Source organism: Mytilus californianus, unplaced genomic scaffold (assembly GCF_021869535.1).
Source record: "Mytilus californianus isolate M0D057914Y unplaced genomic scaffold, xbMytCali1.0.p SCAF_7, whole genome shotgun sequence".
Taxonomy (NCBI): Eukaryota; Metazoa; Mollusca; class Bivalvia; order Mytilida; family Mytilidae; genus Mytilus; species Mytilus californianus.
The window spans coordinates 17684966-17710644 of record NW_026262723.1 but is presented as its reverse complement, the minus strand read 5'-3'; the positions used below and the strand labels follow the sequence as shown (position 1 = coordinate 17710644).

At 30.6% G+C, this 25679-nt stretch overlaps 1 protein-coding gene across 2 annotated transcripts in view; it reads left to right on the top strand.

The window, feature by feature from the left end:
* The window catches only part of LOC127709298 (ethanolamine-phosphate cytidylyltransferase-like), a 28462-nt gene extending 3004 nt beyond the window's left edge, over positions 1-25458 (top strand). Inside the window, exons 3-16 of one of the 2 annotated variants that reach the window (XM_052214764.1) lie at positions 6147-6192; positions 6882-6967; positions 7388-7463; positions 9172-9238; positions 10383-10430; positions 11760-11841; positions 13693-13710; positions 18243-18381; positions 19268-19344; positions 20110-20187; positions 21286-21351; positions 22013-22078; positions 23035-23123; positions 24637-25458. In XM_052214764.1, the coding sequence (XP_052070724.1) occupies positions 6147-6192; positions 6882-6967; positions 7388-7463; positions 9172-9238; positions 10383-10430; positions 11760-11841; positions 13693-13710; positions 18243-18381; positions 19268-19344; positions 20110-20187; positions 21286-21351; positions 22013-22078; positions 23035-23123; positions 24637-24733 (1035 nt within the window). In that variant the 3' untranslated portion in view covers positions 24734-25458. The remainder of the gene's footprint in view (positions 1-6146; positions 6193-6881; positions 6968-7387; positions 7464-9171; positions 9239-10382; positions 10431-11759; positions 11842-13692; positions 13711-18242; positions 18382-19267; positions 19345-20109; positions 20188-21285; positions 21352-22012; positions 22079-23034; positions 23124-24636) is intronic. The other variant, XM_052214765.1, reaches the window with a different exon arrangement.
* The last annotated feature ends 221 nt before the right edge of the window (positions 25459-25679 follow it).

The following is a 25679-nucleotide window of genomic DNA, read 5'->3' as shown; positions in this document are numbered from 1 at the left end:
CTGTACTATAGGTATTGTGAGTTTGTTTGTGCCTCTGCATTTGTATTCACAACTCTTTCATTACCACTGACTGGATTTTTGTCTCGCTCGCAGTATGCGAGACATTGGTATTACTATCCAGCGGCGTAAACTATTTGTATAAAGCTATATGTTTCAGAAGAAGGTAGAAGACCTGGATGCTTCATACCTTGTATGCAGATACCTTATGTTACGAAGTTTCTGTCTGTCATATGCCCATTGTCCTTGACTACATTTTCATGGTTCAGTGACTGCTTGAAAAAAAAATACAGTCATGTGAATTTCTCACTTATGATGAGCAATAGGATAACTTTATATGGTATATATATGGGTTCCTTGCAACGCCTACATGTCCTTCAGACAGGGTTAACCTGACCTCGACCTCAATTCATGGATCAGTGATCAAGGTCAAAGTTACGTGACTAGGTCCGTTTCTCAGATACTACAAGCAGCAGGTCAACTGTATGTGGTGTATGGAATGATTGTAAAGGGTACATGTCAGACTGGCAGGTTTCATCTGACCTTGACCTCAATTTCATGGTTCATTGGTCATTGTTAATTTTTTGTGTTTTGGTCTGTTTTTCAAATACTGTTGTCATCTGACCTTGACCTCATTTTCATGGTTCATTGGTCAATGTTAAGTTTTTGTGTTTTGGTCTGTTTTTAGTCCCCTACTGACGAAGTCGAAGGGGACTTTAGGTTTGCACTCTGTCCGTCTGTCTGTCCGTCTGTCTGTTTGTCCATCTCTCAGTCCGGCAAATCAGTTTTCCAGACTTTTTTCTTCGTGCTTGAAGATATTGATTTGATATTTGGTTTATTGATTTATCATGACAAGTTACAGGTCAAGTTCAATTTTCACGATTGAAGCTTTTCTCTTTGTTCAGTTAAAGCCCTTTCCCTAGAATTAAATTTTTGATGAAATACTTATTAATTAGTAGATTTCTGTTCAAAGGGAAATAACTCATTTTTTAAAAGACAAAATGACATTTTGGATTTTTTTCCTTTTCTTTGAATTTAGTGGTAGGTTTGTTTGTCATTCTTGAAGATATTGATTTGATAATTAGTATATAGTTTTACAATCACAATGAATTTGTAACCGTTAGTGGACTATGTATTGCCATGCAATACTCACAGAATGCTTGTTTAAATACTATTAGCAATTGGTCAACTATAATTTGGTGTATGGAATGATTGTAAGGTGTACATGTCTGTCTAGCCAGTATCATCTGACCTTGACTTCATTTCTATGGTCCATTGGTTAACATTAAGTTTTTGTGTTTTGGTCTTTTTTTCAATTACCATAAGCAATGTCAACTTTATTTGGTGTATGGAATAATTGTAAGGAGTACATGTCTGTGTGACAGTTTTTTTCTGACCTTGACCTAATTGTCATGGATCTTTGAAAATGTTAAGTTTATGTGATACTTGTAGTAAAACCTTTATCTTTAAGACTTTCAACATAAAATCAATGGTCATTAAAACAGTTGAGACATTTCAGCGTGTGCACTCTTGTGATATAATTCTAACAATCTTCAGTACTTAATTTGGCATTATATAACCCTAATTTATATCTTATGTTGATAATGATTTGGTGTTTTACATATATATTATACATTCATGTACTACTTTTGTCTCGCCTACAATGAAAGTTGCTGAAAGCGAAACATAGGTGTTGCTTTTCTAGGGGTGACGGCCGAGGTCTCAACAATTGTGAAATTTTCTCCTTAAGTCAGTTTGATAGGAACTACTTGTGATAGATCAATGATATCTTCTATAAAGTTGCATTACTATTCGTACATATTAGTTTTACGACTTTTCAAGGCCCTGCACCCTAGGTCATGATCCAGCAACTTTGAATTAATTAGCAATGTTGCTGTCTATCAGATTGTCTTTTTATTTTAGTTATTTTTATTTTTAATTTTCTGCTGACAGGCGAGACACATCTCTTTGTGAATAGTTTATTTACATTTACAACTTTTGTAGTTTGTAAAATTTGATGCCAGTATTCTCAAGAGTAAAACATGAAACTTGAAGTACTGCAAGCAAAGCTCACAAAATTGTATCCCTGCCCCTTGAAATGTCAATAATTTGGAAACTTCCAAAAATAATTCAGATATAAAAAAATATGAGGTGCACAACAGCATTATATTATGTATTTGGTGAAGATATTGAGAAATTTTCATTAGATTTTGACCATTGGTTAAGGAGAAGAAAAGAATACAAATACTAAAGTCTGCAGATATGGCAAGGCTCTTGTCATGCCAATGTAAACCCAAAAATCATTTGGATGATGAAAAATGCAAAAGTATTTAAAAAGATTACATGCAGTTCAGGAGCAGTAACCAATACTAAGGTGGGATGGAGAGCAGAGAGAGATTGCCATCCCTATCAGTATATAGCACTTCAAAAAGCAGGATATATAAAATATAACACATATCAACATTCTATTTTTCTTTAGCATTTAGTCTCATATAATTATCCTTATTTCAAGGGAATTTCTCAAGGGTTTCAACTCTACCTTGAGAACTGGTAAACTGGAAAAAGTTTGGAAGCTTATTTTAGGTCTGGAAATCTTGAAATTCAAGTTGTTGTTACCTGCATGCAACTCTGGGTGATTCAAATTATTCCTGATATTAGTCTGAATAAGAACTATTCATATACTACAGTATAGCGGGTTATCTTCGCGGGTGTAAAATTTCTCAATTTAGGGGCAGCAAAGTATACGAAAAATTTTGGTGGTTTTTATTTTGGTAGATTCTCAAATCCCAATTAAATATTTTGGCGGATATTGATATTGTTGCAGTTAAAAAATTGTATGACTTGACAAACAAGTGTCTATTGTTATGGTAAAATGATTTTTTTACCTAAATGACATCTTATTTATTGATTATATTCTGATACAGTTAATAAAAAGAATACCGTTGACTTGGGTATTTGTTACAGGTATTCAAACGTCTTAAAATTTTTACGGTTGATTAGTTTCGAAATTGACCGGACCTTTGATGTACTTACTAATTAGGTTACAAAATTATCATGAGTGTTTACAACTCTTGTATAGTTTGACACTAATTAATAAGGGTAATTATCTGATCAGAGTACCTTACACTCTTAATCTAACTGACACTTATTAATTAGGGTATACACACCTGACAGTCATTTTATAAAATACATGTTTGTACAATGCCCTTTGGCATTTATGTTGTTAAAACTAACATAAACCGCTATTGACTTGCCGACCGGGTAAAATAGATCGTTCACAAAACGCTTTAGCTATTAGAAAGTACTCAATGTATGCATAAATTTTCGCGGAATTTATTTTCACGATTTTCGTTTATCAGCCAAAATAAGCGAAAATAAACACCCCGCGAAAATAACCCGCTATACGGTATTTGATTTTTATTATTATATTATTTCTGCAATTTGTCTGTAAATGTTCCCAACTTTAGGATGTACACCTCTGAGGAGCCAAAAATTTCTAGAATTAAACTTTTTTTCTTAACCTGATTTTTGGGTTTATATGACTGTAAAAAAATAATTGGTGAAGAAAAAATCATATGGTGGTGCACTTCATTTTTTGCTACAGCCATTTGAAAGTACCCAATTCTGATGATTTTCCCATTTTTCATCAATTTTTACCCTTTTTTGGGCTATTATCAATAAAAAAATCACAGTTTCACAATTAAACTTTTTGTAATACTTTCAATAAAGATGAAGTGGACCAATCTGAATAATTTTAACTTAAAAAAAACTATAGGTAGGTGTTAATATAAGAAAGTTTTATAAAATTTTGTGGCTTTTTTGTGTCAAATTTATGTTGTGAATTTTGTAAATTTGGGATTATTCTCTTTTTTTGGAACAAAAAGCATATTATTTCAACTTCTTTGTTATAAATGATTGAAAAATACATATCTATGAAATTTGAAATGAAAAAATTAATATTGAATGTATATGTTTCTGGTAAAATCATTTCTTGTACCTCATAAAATTGAGAATGGAAATGGGGAATGTGTCAAAGAGACAACAACCCGACCATAGAACAGACAACAGCAGAAGGTCACCAACAGGTCTTCAATGCAGCGAGAAATTCCCGCACCCGGAAGCGTCCTTCAGCTGGCCCCTAAACAAATATATATACTAGTTCAGTGATAATGAACGCCATACTAAACTCCAAATTGTACACAAGAAACTAAAATTAAAAATAATACAAGACTGACAAAGGCTAGAGGCTCCTGACTTGGGACAGGCGCAAAAATGCGGCGGGGTTAAACATGTTTATGAGATCTCAACCCTCCCCCTATACCTCTAGCCAATGTAGAAAAGTAAACGCATAACAATACGCACATTAAAATTCAGTTCAAGAGAAGTCCGAGTCTGATGTCAGAAGATGTAACCAAAGAAAATAAACAAAATGACAATAATACATAAATAACAACAGACTACTAGCAGTTAACTGACATGCCAGCTCCAGACTTCAATTAAACTGATTGAAAGATTATGTCTTCATCATATGAATATCAGGCACAATCCTTCCCGTTAGGGGTTTAGTATCATACCATCATAACATATATGAGAAGAACATAACCCGTGTCATACCAACAACTGGTTTTTAAATAAATGTGTTTAGTGCCGATGCAAAGACCCTATAAGTGAATCAATATTAACGCCAAAATATGCAATCTTTAATGACCTGACAACAGTATCGTAACTATATCCCTTCTTAATAAGTCTATTTAAAGGTTTTGTTAGCTTCAGAGGTGAATACTGACATTTTTGTGCTTTATAAAGAATATTTCCATAAAAAATTGGATGTGAAATACCTGAACGTATAAGAAGTCTGCATGTTGAGCTATATTTACGAATGATGTCCTTATACCGATGATAAAATTTAGTAAATGTTTTGACTAGTTTGTGATATCGAAAACCCTGGTGTAATAATTTTTCAGTAATACATAAATTTCTCTCGTTAAAGTCTAAAACATTGTTACATACACGAGCGAATCGTACAAGTTGAGATATATAAACACCGTAAGATGGTGACAAGGGAACGTCACCATCTAAAAATGGATAATTAACGATAGGAAATGAAAAGTCATCTCTTTTATCATATATTTTAGTATTAAGCTTTCCGTTAATGATATAGATATCAAGATCGAGGAAAGGGCAGTGGTCATTGTTAGTATTAGCTTTATTTAAAGTAAGTTCAACAGGATAAATTTCTTTAGTATACATACTGAAGTCGTCATTATTGAGAGCCAAAATATCATCCAAATATCTAAAAGTATTATTAAATTTGAGTATCAGATGTTGTTTCGATGGGTCTTTGCTAATTTTTGTCATAAATTGTAACTCATAGCAATACAAAAAAAGGTCCGCAATAAGTGGTGCACAGTTAGTCCCCATTGGAATTCCGATAACCTGACGATATACGGAATCTCCAAAGCGAACAAAAATGTTATCTAGTAAATCTCATACCCATTTTCTCAACATTTTGGCTAATGAAAATGACTTGATTGGTAATAAAATTTGAAAATGTTATTACTGAAAAACTACTTATTGTAAATACACAATTTTTTCACAGAGTTAAGTTTGATTATAACATTTTTGAAATTAATTGATATTTTGCACTTGTATCACATGTTTTGGAAATAATTCTAGAACGAGATTTCAACGAGACTGAAAGGTCAGAAGAACACATCCTTGAATGTCTTACAGTCAGAAGTAGCTTAATATTATAGTTTCTTCATCTATTTCTTCTGATACCATCCTTGGAAATGGAGGAGTGTCTAGGAAAAATCTATGAAAACCCCAAGAAAAGATAGTTTCAAATAGAATGGGAATCCTTTTTCTTATGCTTGTGAAGTATTCCTAGAACTTGATATTTTACAACCAGCAAGTGTTGTTTATTAAAAATCAAACACTATCCACAATAATGGCACAATTTAAAAATGTTATGTATTATGTGGACTGTCATATTACTACAAATGTAACAATGGCCAACAAAAAAAGATACAAATGAGTTGATATCCTATGCTTAGTATGAAAATATGAAAACTTTCGATAGATGGCATTTGCTTTATTATGAAAATTTTTCATTATGAAATAAATGATTTTTGTTTCTGTCACAACAGGCCAAAGAAATGGGTGATTATTTAATTGTTGGAGTACATTCTGATGGTATGTATGCTTAGAAGGTATCTCTTTAGACTGGTTACTTTAATAATCAATTCAATTTGAATTTGTATAGTGTCAATCTAAAATGAAATACTATATATAGTTAAGCAGGGTTTGACATCAACTTTTGTGCAAGCCTTAACAAGATTGATCTTGTCCGATCATGATTGGCCTAGGAAGTCATGATATTTATACTCGGAAAATTAACCAAACTTATCCTTAATAATAAAAACGTCGGCAAAATTTTCAAATTTATAGTACAATTGAATGCCTTCAAGAAAAATGGTTACTACATCAATGGTTAGAGTATGAATATTCATGGCAAAAACATGATAATTTAACTTACTGGCAAAAACAAGATGGTTTAACTTCCTGGCAAAAACATGATGGTTTAACTTACTGGCAAAAACACGATGGTTTAACTTACCGTCAAAAACATGATGGTTTAACATCCCGGCAAAAACAGGATGGTATAATTCCTGGCAAAGACAGGATGGTTTAACTTACTGGCAAAAAACACAATGGTTTAACTTACTGGCAAAACATGATGGTTTAACTTCCTGGCAAGAACATGATGGTTTAACTTCCTGGCAAAAACATGATGGTTTAACTTACTGGCAAAAATATGATGGTTTAACTGCCTGGCAAAAACATTATTTTTAATTAAAATATATTTATTTTATACATTGTAGCTGAAATAACCAAAAACAAAGGACCACCAGTTTACAATGAAGAAGAGAGATACAAGATGGTTAGAGCTATTAAATGGGTTGATCAGGTAATATGATCCCTTACATTATAGTAATAAAATAGTTATTAGTAGACAAAATAAATGTGAGGAGCTCAATCGAAAGCAAATATACTGAATTAATCTCATTTGACCTTATCATCAAGATCTCTCAGTGCCTCAGTGGTAAATATCAATGAGTAAGCAATCTAGCAACATTGAAAAAAAAACCAACCCAAAAGACAGCTGAGTTTTTCTCTCACTTCTTTGAATAGTAATTGTCAGAGAAATCTTTTTCTTTCACTTCAAATTAGCAAAAGTTTTAGTCCTATTACACTACAGGGATTAAAAATCTGTTCTAGGTAGTGGTATAGTAGAAAGCCATAGTGTTCAGTAATCTATAAGTGTTATTTTATTAGTGCCATAACAAATAAAGTTCTACAATAGTTTCAAGCTTGATTGTTTTTGTAGGTTGTAGAGGATGCTCCATATGTAACAACCTTAGAAACATTGGAAGAATATGACTGTGATTTCTGTGTACATGGAGGTAATACACTGTTTGTTTGTTTATTGTTTCTTTTGTCTTTTACGCTTCATTGATCATGAAGAATTGATTTTGAGTCATAAGATTGCCTTTACACCAAATAGATTTCTGAGATTAAGTGAAATAGCTCAAAATGTAAAGTTTTGATATTCATCAGTTACTTTTTTATTTCTTTTTTTTTATAAACTTTTTAATTTTTTTTTTGTTATATTGAATATTTTATAATGATTCACTGTTCCAAATTATTTGACTTTTTTTTTTGTAGAATATGAATATTATCCTCTGCAAGTCACAACTTTTTATCTGAAAATGTTTTGTTTGTAGACAAAGCCTACTCCATTTCACTAAATCTGTATATGTTTGTGCACTCCTGATGAAAAATACTTGATTGTTTGATAACTATGACGTAATTTGGAATATTAACTATCATACATATATCTATTGAAAAATGGGATATTTATGAAAATCTTGTTAGCAGTGATAATACTTGAGTATACTTAGTAACTGCAAATTATTAGTAATCAATTACTTAAATAAAAAATATTTTTACCAAGTTATAGATCAATGCTTTTTTATATTTGTAAAATTGATAGCTGAACAGATGTTATTAATTAGTTAATTTATGTTCAAGTAGAAGATATGGAAAAAAATATTGATTAGTTGAAAACAAACAGTATTATATCATGTCATAGCCCACCCTATGATTTGTGTGTGTGTGTGTGTGGGTGGGGGGGGGGGGGGGCTATATTGCAATCCCATTGTCCCTTTGTCCATTCTTTTGGAAAGATATTTTCATCTCACTTTTCTCAGAAATGACTGAAATGGATTACTTCACATTTGGTCAGCAGCAAATAGAAAGATTCTAAGGATATTACATTAAACTAAAAATCCCTCCAATACATAATGAAACACATTGTTAATCTCTGCACATATAATTATCATGATTCACTAAAATATATATAGTTCATTAAACATAAAAAAATATGCTAATAAACAATTAGCTAGATGTACTAGACACCAGATCAAAGAATAGCAATCATTATTACTTGGCATTTATCAATATTAATCTGAAAGGATCTAATGAGGTCTGATACTGTGAAGATTTAAAGTGCTTGTACTACACTCCTTCCTTCAACTTTCAAAGAATTTCCCTTAAGTATGCATTTTTTTCTTTGCTTGATTGCATCTTAGTTATAACAAAGCAAATAGTCCAAAATCTCTTATTTTGAAACAGTATTCCACAATCATAATGATAATGATTTGCTGTTTTAACAACAATGTCATTTAACTGTGACATTGTTATTGTTAGTGTTCAATTAAAATTATAATGTTATAATTGTCAAACTTTACAATCATGCTATTGACCTAGTCATAGTTCTATGACATTGTTATTTAACATCAAAAGGAATTACAATATTACCATAATTGTGTACTCCTGATTGAAAAATTGAACTTGCTGTGTAACCACTGAGATGCAATCAAGTGTATACATCTTTGAGTTGATATGAATACTGAAATGCAACCCTTTGTTATAAGTTATTATAATCTTTTTGGGTAATTGGTCCCAACCGGTTTTATTCTGCATTCTCTTGTTATAGTTCCAGTTTGAGTTATGTTGATGAGTTCCAGCTAGACAATCCATATTTAAAGTTCAGTTAGACAATTTATTATAATCTCTTTAATATGGGATCTACAAACGCTTCTTTTTCAGATGATATCACAACAACTGCTGATGGTACAGATACTTACTATCTTGTCAAAGCTAATGGAAAATACAAGTAAGATACTTTTTTTTGAGATTGTTACAGATACTGACATCTTGTTATTATACCCATAATCCAACGGTAGGGATCATAGTGGTTTACCTATGTCTGTGTGTCTGTCTGTCCACAACACATTTACCAGTATGTCACATTCATCTTTACAAATATGCTGATGCAGCGTAAAGTAATTACCAATCAATCAATCAATCAATCTTTACAAATACATAGCTTCTTGATGTATGACACCAAGCTTCAGTGATGAACAGATATGACTTTTTTTTTCACATTTTCCTCAGCAAATACAAGTCAGACCTTCTTGATGAATTTGGGTAAAATAAGTAAACAATAAATGACTGTACATTTGTTTGTTGGCTGTTTGCATTGGCACATATCATTAATGGAGATTATTTGGCCCTGCCCCTTCCGTCATGGTATATTGACCATGAAATTTTTGCATAGTTCAAATGTTAAAGTGTGTGATAAAGTCAGTTTAAGATGAACCGCTAATGGTGAGTCAATGATATTTGGTATGCAGCTGTATTAGCAATGCATGTCTCAACTCCATGGAAATTATATGACTCTGTCCCCTCAATATGGTTCATTGATTTTGAAACTTTTGCATAGTTTACATGTTAAAGTTTGAGTTTAAAGTGAACCACTTATGATAAGTCAATGGTATTTCGTATACAGTTGAATAAGCATTGGCATTTCTCATTTCCACAGAGGTTAATAGCTCCTGCACCTTCAGTCATGGTTCAATGACTTTGAATGTTTTGCATAGTTTACATGTTAAAGTATTGCTATTTTAGTTTAAACATTTGCATTATACTATCCAACATCAGTATGGATAATTTTGTTTTTATCTTATTCTTCATCCAATTATAATAATTAGAATATGAATGAAAAGAGATGTGGGATTTACAACAATGGGACAGCAACATTAAATTCTCCAAAAAGATACAAGTATAACAAAAGACAACCACTGACATAAACTATTATAAATACAGAACAAAATTTCAAAGGGGAACAACTCAGATTTTAATCTTACTCCATATTCCAATTGCTATTGTTGTATCTAGTGAATTCTAGTCTAATTGTTGTACAAACAGTAAACACCATTGAAATAGTGATATCAACTTATTGTCCAATATTTTTTCAGAGAATGTAAAAGAACAGCTGGAGTGTCAACAACTGATTTAGTAGGAAGGTATACAAATTGTATTTCTGAAGTTTGTTAAAATGTAATACAGTCAAACCTGCCTTAACCGTCACCTCATTTTGAATGTTTTCTTCAAATTTATAGGTTTAGAATCGGCCATTTTTTATTTGTATGCTCACATGAACAATAACTCTGTGATTGAGAACACTGAAAAATTTATTCCAGCCACATCCGATGTCAGAACTGAAATTTTTTTCAGAACCTCATTTAAAAGGTCACCTCTCTTGAGCTGGCACTTTTGATACTTCACATGTGTGACTGCTTAGTACGGGTTTGACTGTATATTAAATCATGTAATTTTACAAAAGGAAAGACAGTTTGAAAATGTAGAAAATGTTTTGGTTAAAATATACAATTTTCATGAGTTGAAATTCAAGTAAATTTAGTAAAATAGTGAAATTATGCAAAATCTTGACTATTTGACTTGTGCTTGATTAGAAATGATATAGAGGACATCTGCTGCCTAAAAATATATTCAAATAGTAAGAGTATTTTGTGTTTATCTATTCACAAGCAAACAAATATTTTGCGTGATGCCTATGTTCTTGTTTAAATTAAGCCAAAATGTTCTTACAATTTGCTTATTTTTGCTAAAATTGTAATAATGATGTCACTTTGAAGACCTCAGAGTCAAATAATAATGTCAAGGCTTACCTAATATTCACATTTTACATGGCTAACCAGAATTCAAGATAAATTATTGTGATTTCAGGGAAAGTTGTATATAGGTATATGTATCAGATATCAGAATGTAATATAGAAGTAAGGAGATGTGGTATGATTGCCAATGAGACAGCTATCCACCAAAGTTCAAATGAAGTGGATGTTAGCAATTATTTATAAAGAAAATACACACTGAGGTATAATAAAGTCGGCTATAAAAGGACCCGACATGAAAAATACGAAACAACTCAATTGAGAAAACTAACAGCCTAATTTATTACAAAACAATTTACGAAAAACAAATATGACAGTCATTAACCAACAACTACCACTGAACTACAGGCTCCTGACTTGGGACAGGCACACAAAGAATGTGGCAGGGTTAAACATGTTTGAAAGCACCAACCCTCCCCTAACCTGGGACAGTGGTGCAACAGTACAATATAAGAATAAACTATAAAAATCAGTTGAAAAGGGATTAACTCATCAGATAGATACAAAGCAGAAAAACATCTAACAAAAACATAGTTCTTATTATTGTGAAATATATCCAGGCACATTATTCACATTCATATAAACCTTGCAATTATTTTTGAATTTACAGAACCACACATTTAATTTAGTTAATTATTAATATTTTCAAATTCTATTTAGAATGTTGTTAGTCACAAAACAGCATCACGAAAGGGATGAAGAGAAATTATTAGACAAAGAAAAAGTAGCAGATATTGGAAAGGTATTGAAATGTACTTGTATTTTGATAGCCTTAAGTTGTTTTTATGTTTGGTGTTTTACATTCGTTTAACTGTGCTTATATGTTATGTTTAACATGTGAAGTAACTCCATTTAACTCTGCCAAATTGATTTGTTTAACATGTGAAGTAACTCCATTTAACTCTGCCAAATTGATTTGTTTAACATGTGAAGTAACTCCATTTAACACTGCCGAATTGATTTATTTAACATGTGAAGTAGCATAATTTAAATCTGCCAAATTGATGTGTTTAAAACATTTAAAATATCTGTATTTTTTCTGCAAAATTTATGTTTATAACATCTGAATTATCTCGGTGTTTCTTTCAAAAGCAGTTGTGTTAAATATGTGAAGTAGCTCTGTTCATTTTCCCAAATAGTTATGTTTTGAATGTGAAGAAGCTCCATTTAATTCTGCCAGAGTGTTACGTTTAACATGTGAAGAAGCTCCATTTAATTCAGCCAAATTGATTTGTTTAACATGTGAAGTAGCTCCATTTAATTCTGCCAAATTGTTATGTTTAACATGTGAAGTAGTTCCATTTAATTCTGCCAAATTGTTATGTCAAACATGTGAAGTAGTTCCATTTAATTCTGCCAAATTGTTATGTCAAACATGTGAAGTAGTTCCATTTAATTCTGCCAAATTGATTTGTTTAACATGTGAAGTAGCTCCATTTAATTCTGCCAGAGTGTTACGTTTAACATGCGAAGAAGCTCCATTTAATTCAGCCAAATTGATCTGTTTAACATGGGAAGTAGCTCCATTTAATTCTGCCAAATTGTTATGTTTAACATGTGAAGTAGTTCCATTTAATTCTGCCAAATTGTTATGTTTAACATGTGAAGTAGCTCCATTTAATTCTGCCAAATTGTTATGTCAAACATGTGAAGTAGTTCCATTTAATTCTGCCAAATTGTTATGTCAAACATGTGAAGTAGTTCCATTTAATTCTGCCAAATTGTTATGTCAAACATGTGAAGTAGTTCCATTTAATTCTGCCAAATTGTTATGTCAAACATGTGAAGTAGATTCCTTTTACTTATAATATATTTAACTTATAGCATGGATGTTTTTAATTCTATCCTCACTCATCTGGTAATTATTGTTACACTGCACTCCCCTTGTATCAAAAATGATTTGATATTTGTGTTCTGGAACTTTATTACGATGATTTGTACCATCTAAGCCATTTTGAGATCTACCAGGTAGTTGCTTCCTGTTTGAAGATACATGGATTTTTTCATACACACTAAGCATAGGATTTTCATCATTGTCTAATAATCAGTGGGTGTATATTTTGCATGACAACCTTTGCAGCTCCTTTTTTTTTCATAATATTCTTCTAGTAAAGATTTCATTACATTTTGCCTGGAAATGGTGAATAAACATTGTGAATGGACTTCTTTTTTTGGACATACTAGTCAGAATGCAGAAAAATAAGGAAATTAAAGTTTGAAATTGGTATATTGCACAAGAAATTTAAAAACAGTTCAGTTCACAGGGTTGCTTAATCTCAAGTTAATGGATGAAGGATGCCATTTTTTCTCGGAGGTTTGTCAGGTTGCAATACAGGAAGGGTGAAATTCAGACTATTGAAGGTTGTTTTATTTGACTTTCACATAGCCTATATGATTATTTCAAAAGATTCTTATCATCTTAAAAAAAAAGGGCTATAAAACTGTTCTCTATCCTTATTTCATCCATATGAAGCTTCCATTGCAATTTTATGGTCTTTACCTATGCGGGATGATACACAAAAAGGAACAAGTATTTCTCTCTGTACTTTTAAAATAGTATTAACATTTTAAATAAACAATTAATTTTGTACAGATGTCTGCTGATAACAAGGTGAGATAACCCCTCACACTTTAACCTTCATGAATTACTCTCAAATTTGATTTATTTAGGATTTATTTCTTTTGTTAATGCAAAGACTGTCGTATAATTTTTGTTCTTCTGTGAACCTGATTTTACTAGAGATAGTTGAAAGTAGAAATAAAAATTACTTAGCAGAACTCAAATTTAAAAACATGGGTAAGTGAAAGTAATCTAGTTCTGCTTGAGTAATTTTTAATACAGAAGCATATAATTTTACAAATAGCACCTAAAATAATAAAAATTAATTTATTATTTGTGATAAAATATGGATATGAATTGGTGGTCTTTGCAATAAGATATATATATTAAACCACCTTTTTTGTGGAATTATATAAATATTTTAGTTAAAGTATTTAACAGTATTCTAAATATATGTGTTACATGTAGTGGTAATAAAATAGCTTTTATCAAGAGGGTAGACCTGAAAAAGGGAGATAACTATAAATCAGTGTAGCCTGTGATCCTGGGTCTGACACTGCTTGACAGTACAACCAGGAGGAATACAAAGACGTGCATTTGTTTATTGGATATTAGAATGATGCATCGTGGGATAGCATAATTTCTTGACATATGATTGGAAATATTTATATTCCTACAAATTTATTAAAACTATTTTTAAATTCATAAGAAATTCAAATTCCAGAAAAATATAGCAGTTATTATCCAAACATCATGGATAACATCGTTAATCACCTGTTAAATAGAACTGATTGATATATTTGTTGTTTATAAAATATGGACATGTACAGTAATTTAGTCTTGTTCATTGCTGAAATGTGTCGTTGTATTACCCCTGGCTGTACTGATGCAAAGAGGAGGTTTGTTTAGGATGCCAGGTTAGAATCAGTGATATATTTTAAGCATACATTCGATACAGAATAAAAAAGTTCTATGTTACTTAAAAGCTTAGAATATATTCATGAAAATGAGTTATCTCCCTTTACTTAGGTCTTCCTCCTTTAACATTCTGTACCTAATTTTCCAATTAAACAGGTCTTATGAATTAGTAAATGATGTCTTTTGAGCACAGAGTATTTCTACCCATAATCTATTTCACCAGCCTTCCTCTCAAGCATTCTGTGGAATTTAATAGTGTATTATTGCATTTATCTTTTTGCTAATTTTTAATAACACAAAGTCATCTCCCTTTAAAATTATTTTTCAGGATTTGAGGATATATTCAAGCCCCCATGAATTATTTCGATTCTAATAGGACAAATACAGCAATTGTTTTGGATCTGAGCGTTCTAGGTGAAGGCATTATTTGCTGTTCCCATAAATAAACGCACTATTAAATTGATGTTAAAGAACAGAGCAAACTGAATAAGTGACATGCTTAAACTATTTACAATAACATATTTAGATAGGTTTGGATGAATCTAAATGATAATTGAACTTATATGTCTTATATGTATACAAAATATGGCTTATATAACACATTTAAGCATCGTTTGTTTATGTTTCCTTGTTGTGATGATTTTCGATTTCACAAGTGTGTATTTTCCCGTAAAATGCTTATATTCTTACGTCATCATTCTATGATGTCGGGTAGCTCATTCATAAAAAAAACATATGACCCGGGAGTAAGATCGGAACAGCCCAAACAATATATTCCTATTTTACCACGGGTGTGTACTCAAAGCATGTGAAGAACGTCATGTTAGAATTGTTATTAACCTAATACCTTGAGTTGATATCTCTTATAATCATGATAATGAATTACTTCTTCTAAATCAAATCAGAAATTGCTATTAAACCAAGAAAGAACTTTACATTAGAAGTTTGCCAATTAAAAATGAATCATTTTTTATTCAAAACTTGTTCTGTGAATATGGATTAGTGTTGTCCCCTGTACTATCAAATGGCTCCATAGGATTTGCACTGCTTCCCAAAAATTAGAGCACCACATTATTAAACATTCTATTATAAAATCTATTCATATATCATCATGGTACTGTGGTATTATAGGCCTTGGCTTTGTAGGGGGGGACACTGTAAGATTAAAAGATTAAAAGATAAGCTTAAGTTGGATAAAGATATTTCCCATTTGGCTAACCAAAGATAACTTTTTCATCTGAGCTAAATCAATTTAATGTGAATCATAACTGATTTAAAAAATTATTTTATGACTTTTGGTCTACCAGCTTAGAGTGTGGGTAAGATATTTTCTATAATGACCTACCATTGCCAACTGTTGCATCTTAGGCTAAACAAGTGAATTGCTAATCATAGCTGATTTAAAATCTTCTACTGATAATTGATGTAAACAAGATTGATTTAGATGCTTACGTTTCTAAATTATTTCTTAAAAGAAAGAAATTGTCAAAATGATAAAGATAGATTTATACAGTTGATAACATTTTATTGAAGAGAACATCACACTGAATCATTGTAAGCATGTGTAAAAAGTATGTGACACTTATTTTTCTGAGTTATTGTGTATTGAGCAAGAATACTCCAGAAGTAAATGATGCACATATATTTGATTGCAAGTTTTTGGAATATGTATAATATTCTTTCTGGGATTCATATTTTGTCTTCTTAATTGCAACAAATACTGTTGAAACAGTGACAAGTGTATACTAAGTTGTTTGCAAAAAACTCTTTGTATAAGGCAGTATTATTCAATTGTTTTATGTTAAGTCTTATTGCATTGTACTGTACACTCTAAAGATGTTTTTTCCTTCATTGTTGTATCATTTCAAAGTACAGGTGTGTACGAGATCTCATGAGCTTTGAGGATAAAAAAGGGAATGCGGATTATACACAAATGCGGACTATATATGGCTGAATATCTTATTTTGCTTTTGCCACAATTTTTTGAGTTTTTTGTTCCAAATTCATAGTATTGGCTGTTTAGAATTACGGAAAAATCAGCAGCTTGAGTGAAATTATATTTATATCAAGTCTAAGTTTTATCAAATCATAAAATTATACCCTGTGTAAATATCTAGAGTTAATTTTTTATAAAGATTTAAATACAAATAAATTTTGTGTGCAAAACTTGACAATGAGAAAGCAATCTTTGAACACAATTAAATTGTTATGGACTGTATACCACTGGGTCTAAACTTATGGATAAAAAACATATATTTTGTATGCTTTTGAAATTTAAGAGTAGAAAAATAGACTAGCATGGTTGTATCTCTAAATGTAGATATCTGTTATAGTTTTCTGGTATATTGTAATAGCAGATGCTCATAATAGATGTGTTTAGATTTTATTTCTTTGTTATAAATAGAGTTAGAACTGAAACATGCATTTTTACAGTAACTGAAAAGTCTACCAAGTCAATAATAATCAAAGTTTTTTTTTCTGTTTCTTTTTAAAATCAAATTTAAGATTGTAAGCCAGACAGGAAGTTTTTAAAATTACTTAAGTCTTTCTTTGCACCAATCTTACACCAGAGGCCACTTTTTTCTAAACTAATTTTCTTGCATGTGGTCCATTCAATTCAATTTTTCAAAAATTTTTTTTGAAACTGGCAGCAGTTTTTATCTAAAAAAAATCAGATAAATATTTTGTAAAGTTACCTAAATAAAGCTGTTCTACTTGAGCGAGTTGGAATCCAGCAGCAAACAATTTTTATTTAAAAAAAACCCCATGTAAATCTTAGAATCGACCAATTGCAATGAAAATTGGTCAACCAATGAATTGGTTCCACTGTGAAAATTTAATATAAGTATTGATATATGTATATTGTTATATGTGTAAATAAGTATATCATATAAACATTGATAGCACTTAATATATACTTTAAAGTACTATAAATATAGCTGATTTTGACACTTTCATTCAAAACTATTTGTTATTAATTTCATAGTGTTATTTCAATGCTTTATAAAGATTTTGTCATATTATACAGCACTACGCTTTTATGCAAACATTTTACAGCCAGAAAGTAAACATTTCTTTTGCATATCAAAAATATACAAAAATGGCAGTGAAATACTTCTGACTTTTCTGATTAAATCAGCTTAACTAATTGTATAGACCCTTGCCTATTGTTGAAGATGGTATGTTGAATTCCAAATGTCCTTTTGTAGTAATTGATTAATGTCATATTGAAAAATACCTTTTAGTCACAAAAAATATAAAATTGTCAGAAATTTGTGACAAAATAAGCTTCATACATTATAAATAAACTATGATATAGGTTAAATTATAAGATCTTAATTGTTACCAACCAGGTTATATAATATTGACTTTCAGTGCTTTTAAGCAATGTTACATTGTTTACATTTTTTATAAAGCTCACTGGTGTAAACAGTTCTACATAATATTCACTGCAGAATATTTTTAAGAGGGGAGATAATTCATGCATGTAACATATTTGAGCAAAATACTCGACATGAAATGTATTATATTTGTCACAGACTAATGTTTTGAAGGAATCTTAATGGAATGCATGTTTCATTTTTCTGGTACATTGGGATTTTGACAAAGCAGACTTGAGGTGGATGCATTTTTTTGATATATATATATATATATTTTCTTTTCAGTGTAGTACAGCAAAAAGTCCATATACAGGAGTTTCACAATTTCTACCTACTTCAAACAAAATTATACAGTTTGCAGATGGAAAGTCACCTAATCCTGGAGATAAGATTGTTTATGTAGCAGGAGCATTTGATCTTTTCCGTATCCTTTATAATTATACCTATTCTGCAGAGTTAGAAAATTAATCCAGCAAGTTTAAGTTCATATCTAATAAGACCATGCATCTTTTATTTATTTTACTGGTGAATCTGGTTGTTAAATTTAAGCTTGATATTGGGAGAGAGTCACTCTTTTTGCATGTTTAAAATAAAGAATGTTTGCAGTCAGCTTTTTGAATCATCAGTAGGTTGTTTATTGTATAAAGGTCAGAGAGGTTCTAGCTTATTAGAGCTTTCTGTCTTATGCCTCATTCATATTTTAAAAGCTACAAAAAATCTCTGTGAACTTAACTGTCCATTTCAATTGGATTTTCAACATATGCAGTTTTACAGAGGGCAAACATTCTGATAAATATGGTTTCATGGAGATTAAGAACTTAATTGTGATTAAGGTCTATAGCAGAAACATGTCTTATAGAAAATTACATTTCAAATGATTTTGAAAAGTGAATATGAGGCATTGACTATATTTCATCATCTATCAAAATAGGAAACTAGGCTTGACTTATGTATCATAAGGTGTTTTACAAATATTCTTGTATTTGTGGATGTGAATTTTTATAGATTATAGACCAAATGTTGTTTCAGCACCTGATACTCTTAAAGACAGCAAGATTTTTTTAACAAAGGAATTGTTTTTATTTCCATGAAAATTTGTCAATAAGTTTTATGGTTTCGGTTTGAAATTTTGTGTGTGTGTTTTTTTTTTTTAAATGAGCATTAACATTGAGTTTCATGAAAATTGGTTTACTACTTAGTAGACATGAGTTTAATATATTTACAAATTCTATATTAATTTCTTCATTAAACTATTTTTGAGTGATTTGCAAAAATGACAATATCAAAGATTTCTCCTTAACTTTACATAGATGTTGGATTTGTAGATTTTCTAGAGAAGGTATCCAAAGAGGGAGATTTTATTATTGTAGGTCTGCATACAGATCCTGTAAGTATTTAAAGTCACGACACCATACTTAATCTTGTACATGATAGACACCCAAAGGATTAATCCTATACTTTCCTTTGTCTGTAAATTTTGGTTGAAACCCATACACTTTTTGTGAAATACATGATACTGACCACTCTTTACAGAAATACAAGATAATGACCACTTTGAAAATCCATAAGACAGACACTAATTAAAAAATCAATTGAACTTTTGTTGCAAACCTTTTCTGTTTGAATAGGGTTTCCAATTTTGATAATAATAGTTGATGGATTTATCAGGTTCTAGGGCTCCTGAGATCACCAATGTGATTTTTGAAGAACATTATACAGCAAAAAAAAATAATTATACCCCTCTTTAAAAAGGTGGGGGTATACTGTTTTACCTCTGTCTGTCAGTCAGTCCATCCCTCAGTCTGTCAGTCCATCAGATTAATATTTTTCCTCGCATCTTTCTCAGGAACTACATTACAAGGATTTCTGAAATTTGGTTTCAGGGTTTATATGAGTCAGCTATACTTCAGATTTATCACTCAACAACTTCCTGTTTACCTTATACTTTTACTGGGGCGGGGGGTATCATTAGTGAGCAGTAGCTCACAGATCCATTTTTTTCAGAGGTGAAATGAAATTCTAATGAACTTCACTGATAAGCTAACCTCCTACAAAATTCATGTTATAGTTTGTGTTAGTCATGTTAGTAATAGGGAAATGTATTTCTGTTTAAGTTTCAAGAAAATTTTATGTTGATTGTTTTATTTGACAGGTTGTCAACAGATATAAAGGTTCTAATTTTCCTATTATGAACCTTCATGAAAGAGTTCTCAGTGTTTTAGCATGCAGGGTAAGTATAAATATTATAGATATTTCTATTTCATTGCAGATTTACATTTTTTGTGCAAAGGCAATTTCAAACCATTATTTTTTATATACCCACATGAAATGGTTTTAGGTTTTGAAAATCATTATAACAATGATGAGATGTGGTATGATTGCCAATAAGGCATCTTTACACCATAGTCCAAATGACTTGGATTAAGCAACTATAGCACCTTCAACAATGAGCAAGTTCATACTGTATAATTAGCATTAACGGTCTTGAGATGACAATATGTGGAACAATTCAAACAAGAAAACCAGCAGACGGATATATAACAAAATAACTAACAAAGTAAAGATATGACAGACAGCAGTAACAACAACCACTGAATTACAGGCTCCTGACTTGGGACAGGCATGTGGCAGTTAAACATGTTTGTGAGCACTCAAAAATCCCATAACTTTGGACATTAGTGAAACAGCAAAACATGAACAAACTGTAAAAACCAGTTGGAGATAGAGTACTGTGGATTCATTTATTTTCGTGGGTACCAATTTTCGTGGATTGAGGAAACTTGCATTTTCGTGGATACTTGATTTTGTGGTTTTGCCAAAGCCTGCATACAACCTTATAGAAAATGTGTAATTCATTGAACATTTAAATTCGTGGTTTACCTGTACCCACGAAATCCACGAAAATTGGTATCCAATGAATAATAATGAATCCACAGTAACTCATTATATTAGTAAGAAGAATAAACAACTAGTTTTAAAACAAAAAAAAACACAATTGTTTGTTAAAAAAAACTTGTTTTGAATTTACTCTGCATACTTCCAAAGCACTATATATTGGTATTAGTGTAGTTTAATGGTATTTCTTTTTATGAATCTGACTTTTATCTCTATAATGATTTTTATCATTCTGTATACTTTCTTAAATTGCTGTACTTTTACTATTGTACCCATACCTTAAGTCCCAGATTTTATTTTTTTAGTAGTATTCAACAACATCATAAACAAACATCACATTAATTTATCTGGCATTATTGTCATTTGTCAAAGATTCCAAGAAATAAACACATGTTTTAAATTTTGAATTGACAGTATTGTTTTTTGATTTTAGTATGTAAATGAAGTTGTAATTGGTGCTCCTTATGCTGTTACTTCAGACCTTATGGATCATTTCAAGGTGAGATAGATGATATACAAAAGAGTATGGCCTGGCACGTAGAATGATTTATAATTTCTTTCTTAATAAGAACTTTCTAGTATTTTATGTCCTATTACTACCACGTTGTTTGCTGCTTTGTTGACCAATACCACAACAAAAGGAAGAAAATGTCATATTTTTAACCTATTTTTTGTTTCGCCTTTTCAGAAACTAATGCATTCTGGATAATATTTTCAAAAGCATACACCCAAATTTTGTGATTAGTTTAAAATGTTTAAACAATGGCAATTGAACCAATGACGTAACTTTATTATCATTTTGTGTACAAACAATGAGATTACCTGTAGTCCTTTCGATTCTAAGATTTGGGCAAAAATCTCATTCATATTCAATACATTTATAATTATTTTTTGATCAAAGGACTGGTTTCTGTAGATTTATTTTTGAGACAATCTCAAGGATTACCTCTATAGAGTTAGTTTCCCCTGTTTTTTTTAGAACTTTCTGATGAAATATGTGATCTAGAAAAACCAAATCAATGAAACAATGTATACTTTAGCATGTAAGACTGGGAAGAAGGTGGCAAATTTTCAGTGACAACAAAAGCACTAAATTAAGATACCCGAGATTAAGTATGGTAACAATATCATTTAATATGGGTTTTTTTTTCTTTTGACAGGTAGATTTGGTTTGTCATGGTGCCACACCTATTATGGATGATGTAGATGGGTCCGATCCATTCGCTGTAAGTTAATCTTGTTACTGTATACCTGTTTGTGGTATATTCAACCATTCTTATTACACACATGCTATAATTTAGCCAAGCGTGAAGAACATCAAATTCCACTTGATGCATTGATAGGATTTTTTTTCCATTGATATTAATTTTGTCAAATATTTTCATTTCTGAGGTTCCTCAAAAACTTGTTTTTTGTATCACCTTATTTGGCATCACAACAATCAGGCCTTGCTTGCGGGCTTTAAAAAATCACCTATTGGAAAATGTAAAATGGAAATTTTAAAAACACTTAGGCCACATGTTATAGTGGGAAAATCTGAGAGCATCAAACAAAATTTTACTGCTTATTAAATATGGACGAGTGAAGAGTCAAGGACAATCAAATCATTTGCTGTTTATCAAATTATCAAATACTGTGGATTCATTTATTTTTGTGGATTGAGGAACAATTGTATTTTTGTGGACATTGATTTTGTGGATTTTCCAAAGTCTGTAAACAAGGATATGGAAATTTTTTACTTTGTTGAACATCTAAATTTGTGGTTGAGTGTTGACCAAGAATTCACAGAAATTGGTATCCCATGATAATAATGAATCCACATGATTAATGAATTTGTTATAGAATTCCGGAAATCTTATCATCATACAGTTTATGACTAAAGCAGATAAAGTTGACAGTCAAATTTGGATTATTTTTTTGTGGTCAAATTACTGGTAACTGAAAAAAGCAAACTTTTGCACATATTACAAAGTGATGAGTATTTAAAACTTTTGTAGCTGTTTCATTCATTTGAGACACAAAATAAACTTTGAATAATTAAATTGTGTGATTTGGAAGACATGAATGACCTGTGAGACTGATATCTTGATAGTTTTAATATTAATTGTATATGTATTCACTTTATATATGACATGACTGATATCTTGATAGTTTAACATTAAATGTATGCACTTTATTTCAGGAACCTAAAAGAAGAGGGAAATTTAAAACTATAGCTAGTAACAATGATATGACAACTCAGAAGATTATAGAGAGAATCATTTCTCATAGGTAAGTATGGGGTCAATGATATGACAACTCAGAGGATTATAGAGAGAATCATTTCTCATTGGTAAGTATGGGGTAAATGATATGACAACTCAGAAGATTATAGAGAGAATCATTTCCCATAGGTAAGTACGAGGTCAATGATATGACAACTCAGAAGATTATAGAGAGAATCATTTCTCATTGGTAAGTATGGGGTAAATGATATGACAACTCAGAGGATTATAGAGAGAATCATTTCCCATAGGTAAGTATAAAGTCAATTATATGACAACTCAGAAGATTATAGAGAGAATCATTTCTCATTGGTAAGTATGGGGTAAATGATATGACAACTCAGAAGATTATAGAGAGAATCATTTCCCATAGGTAAGTATAAAGTCAATTATATGACAACTCAGAGAATTATAGAGAGAATCATTTCTCATTGGTAAGTATGGGGTAAATGATATGACAACTCAGAAGATTATAGAGAGAATCATTTCCCATAGGTAAGTACGAGGTCAATGATATGACAAATCAGAAGATTATAGAGAGAATTATTTCTCATATGTCAGTATGGAGTCAATGATATGACAACTCAGAAGATTATAGAGAGAATCACTTCTCATATGTAAGTATGGAGTCAATAATATGACAAATCAGAAGATTATAGAGAGAATCATTTCTCATATGTAAGTATGGAGTCAATAATATGACAAATCAGAAGATTATAGAGAGGATCATTTCTCATATGTAAGTATGGAGTCAATAATATGACAAATCAGAAGATTATAGAGAGGATCATTTCTCATAGGTAAGTATGGAGTCAATGATATGACAACTCAGAAGATTATAGAGATAATTGTCTGTCCTGCTTCAGGTTAAAGTTTTTGGTCAAGGTAGTTTTTGATGAAGTTGAAGTCCAATCAACTTGAAACTTAGTACAAATGTTCCCTATGATATGATCTTTCTAATTTTAATGCCAAATTAGAGTTTTGACTCCAATTTCACGTTCCACTGAACATAGAAAATGATAGTGAGAGTGGGGCATCCGTGTACTATGGACACATTCTTATTTAAAAGAATTCTATCAAAAATTACAGCCAAACCAAATATTTGTATCTATGAAAGATTTAAGAAAAAAGATTTGTGGTAACAAAAGCCCTGACTTGATAATTTACCATTGATGAATAGATTACGTTTAGTAAAATCGAACACGTCACCACAGATGCCGGCATAGGGAACAAGTTTTAAAATATACAAACCTACATTTCCTGTCATTAATGAAATTTTTATCAAGGTTTATATGTCTTATATCAGTTATGTCATCAATGAGTTTGCAAATCAGTGCCAATCAACTATTTCAACAGGAGTTATGCGCTTGGAAATATCAATTATATTAAAAAATTAAATTTTTGATCTTTTATTTTTTTGCCTTACTGTGTAATTGTCTGTTGATATCTTGCTAGTATTGGTTAAATAGCAGTAGTGCCAGTATTAGTAAACATACATTAATCTTTATACTTTTTTTCAGGTTACATTATGAAGCAAGAAACAAGAAGAAGGAAGAAAAAGAATTGAAAATTATGCAAGCACATATGGAAAGGATTGGAAAAGAAAACAAATCTTAACTTCTAAAATTTATTTTTAATTTATTCAAATTTTTATTGTAAATAAGTGGATCTAAATAATATATATTTGTGTATGTGAACAATTTTATTATATAAATTAGTATTGTTTGTTCCTGATTAATCCTTTTTGTTACATTGAATTTATCAAAACCACAAAATATGAAAAATCATCTAAAACGAACAAAAAAGATTTCATTTCATAAAAATATAATATAGTTTGTGTTCAATATGTATTATAATTAATGATGAAAAATCTTTTCAAAACCTAACTTAATATACTGTTTTTCACATGTGATTGTTCATTTCTAAGACAACCGTATTCTAATTACTATAAAAATCGATTGGACATCAATTTAAAAATTTCATGAGAAAATGTTTGTGAAAAAATGTTGTTCTATATGAAAATATGTTATAAAATTTTCATTTCTTTGTTAAATTATGTCACATGACTGTTGTAAGTTTCTTTATATCCATGTTGTAAAAGAAGGAAGCCATATAGTTGTCTTTAAAGAATTGTTTAGTAATTTGTTAATCAAAATTTTTTTTTATTGCTTGATATACTTAGTTTACCAGAGTTATTTTTGGTGACATTTTGTTTTTTATTACTGTGGTGTAGAAATCCTTTAATTTTCTGCTTATTGTAAGTGAAAATTTTTAATTTGATTTGTGTATTTATAAATTATTATACTTGTATCAAGTGTATAATGGAACAATTACTAAAGGTATTTTTGAACATGTTTATGTGAGATTTACTATCTATGTATACTGCTACACAACATAAAAAACAAATATTGAAGGAGTTGTTCTTGTTGACCAGTCTCGTTTAGAGTTCCATGGATCTCTGCTCTCCTACTAAAGACATCTTTAAATTTGCTGAAAAGGTATTAGGAGCCTGAATGGGCTTGAATGATTTAATGTTTTAGTTTTTAAGGAATGTAAGAAGTGC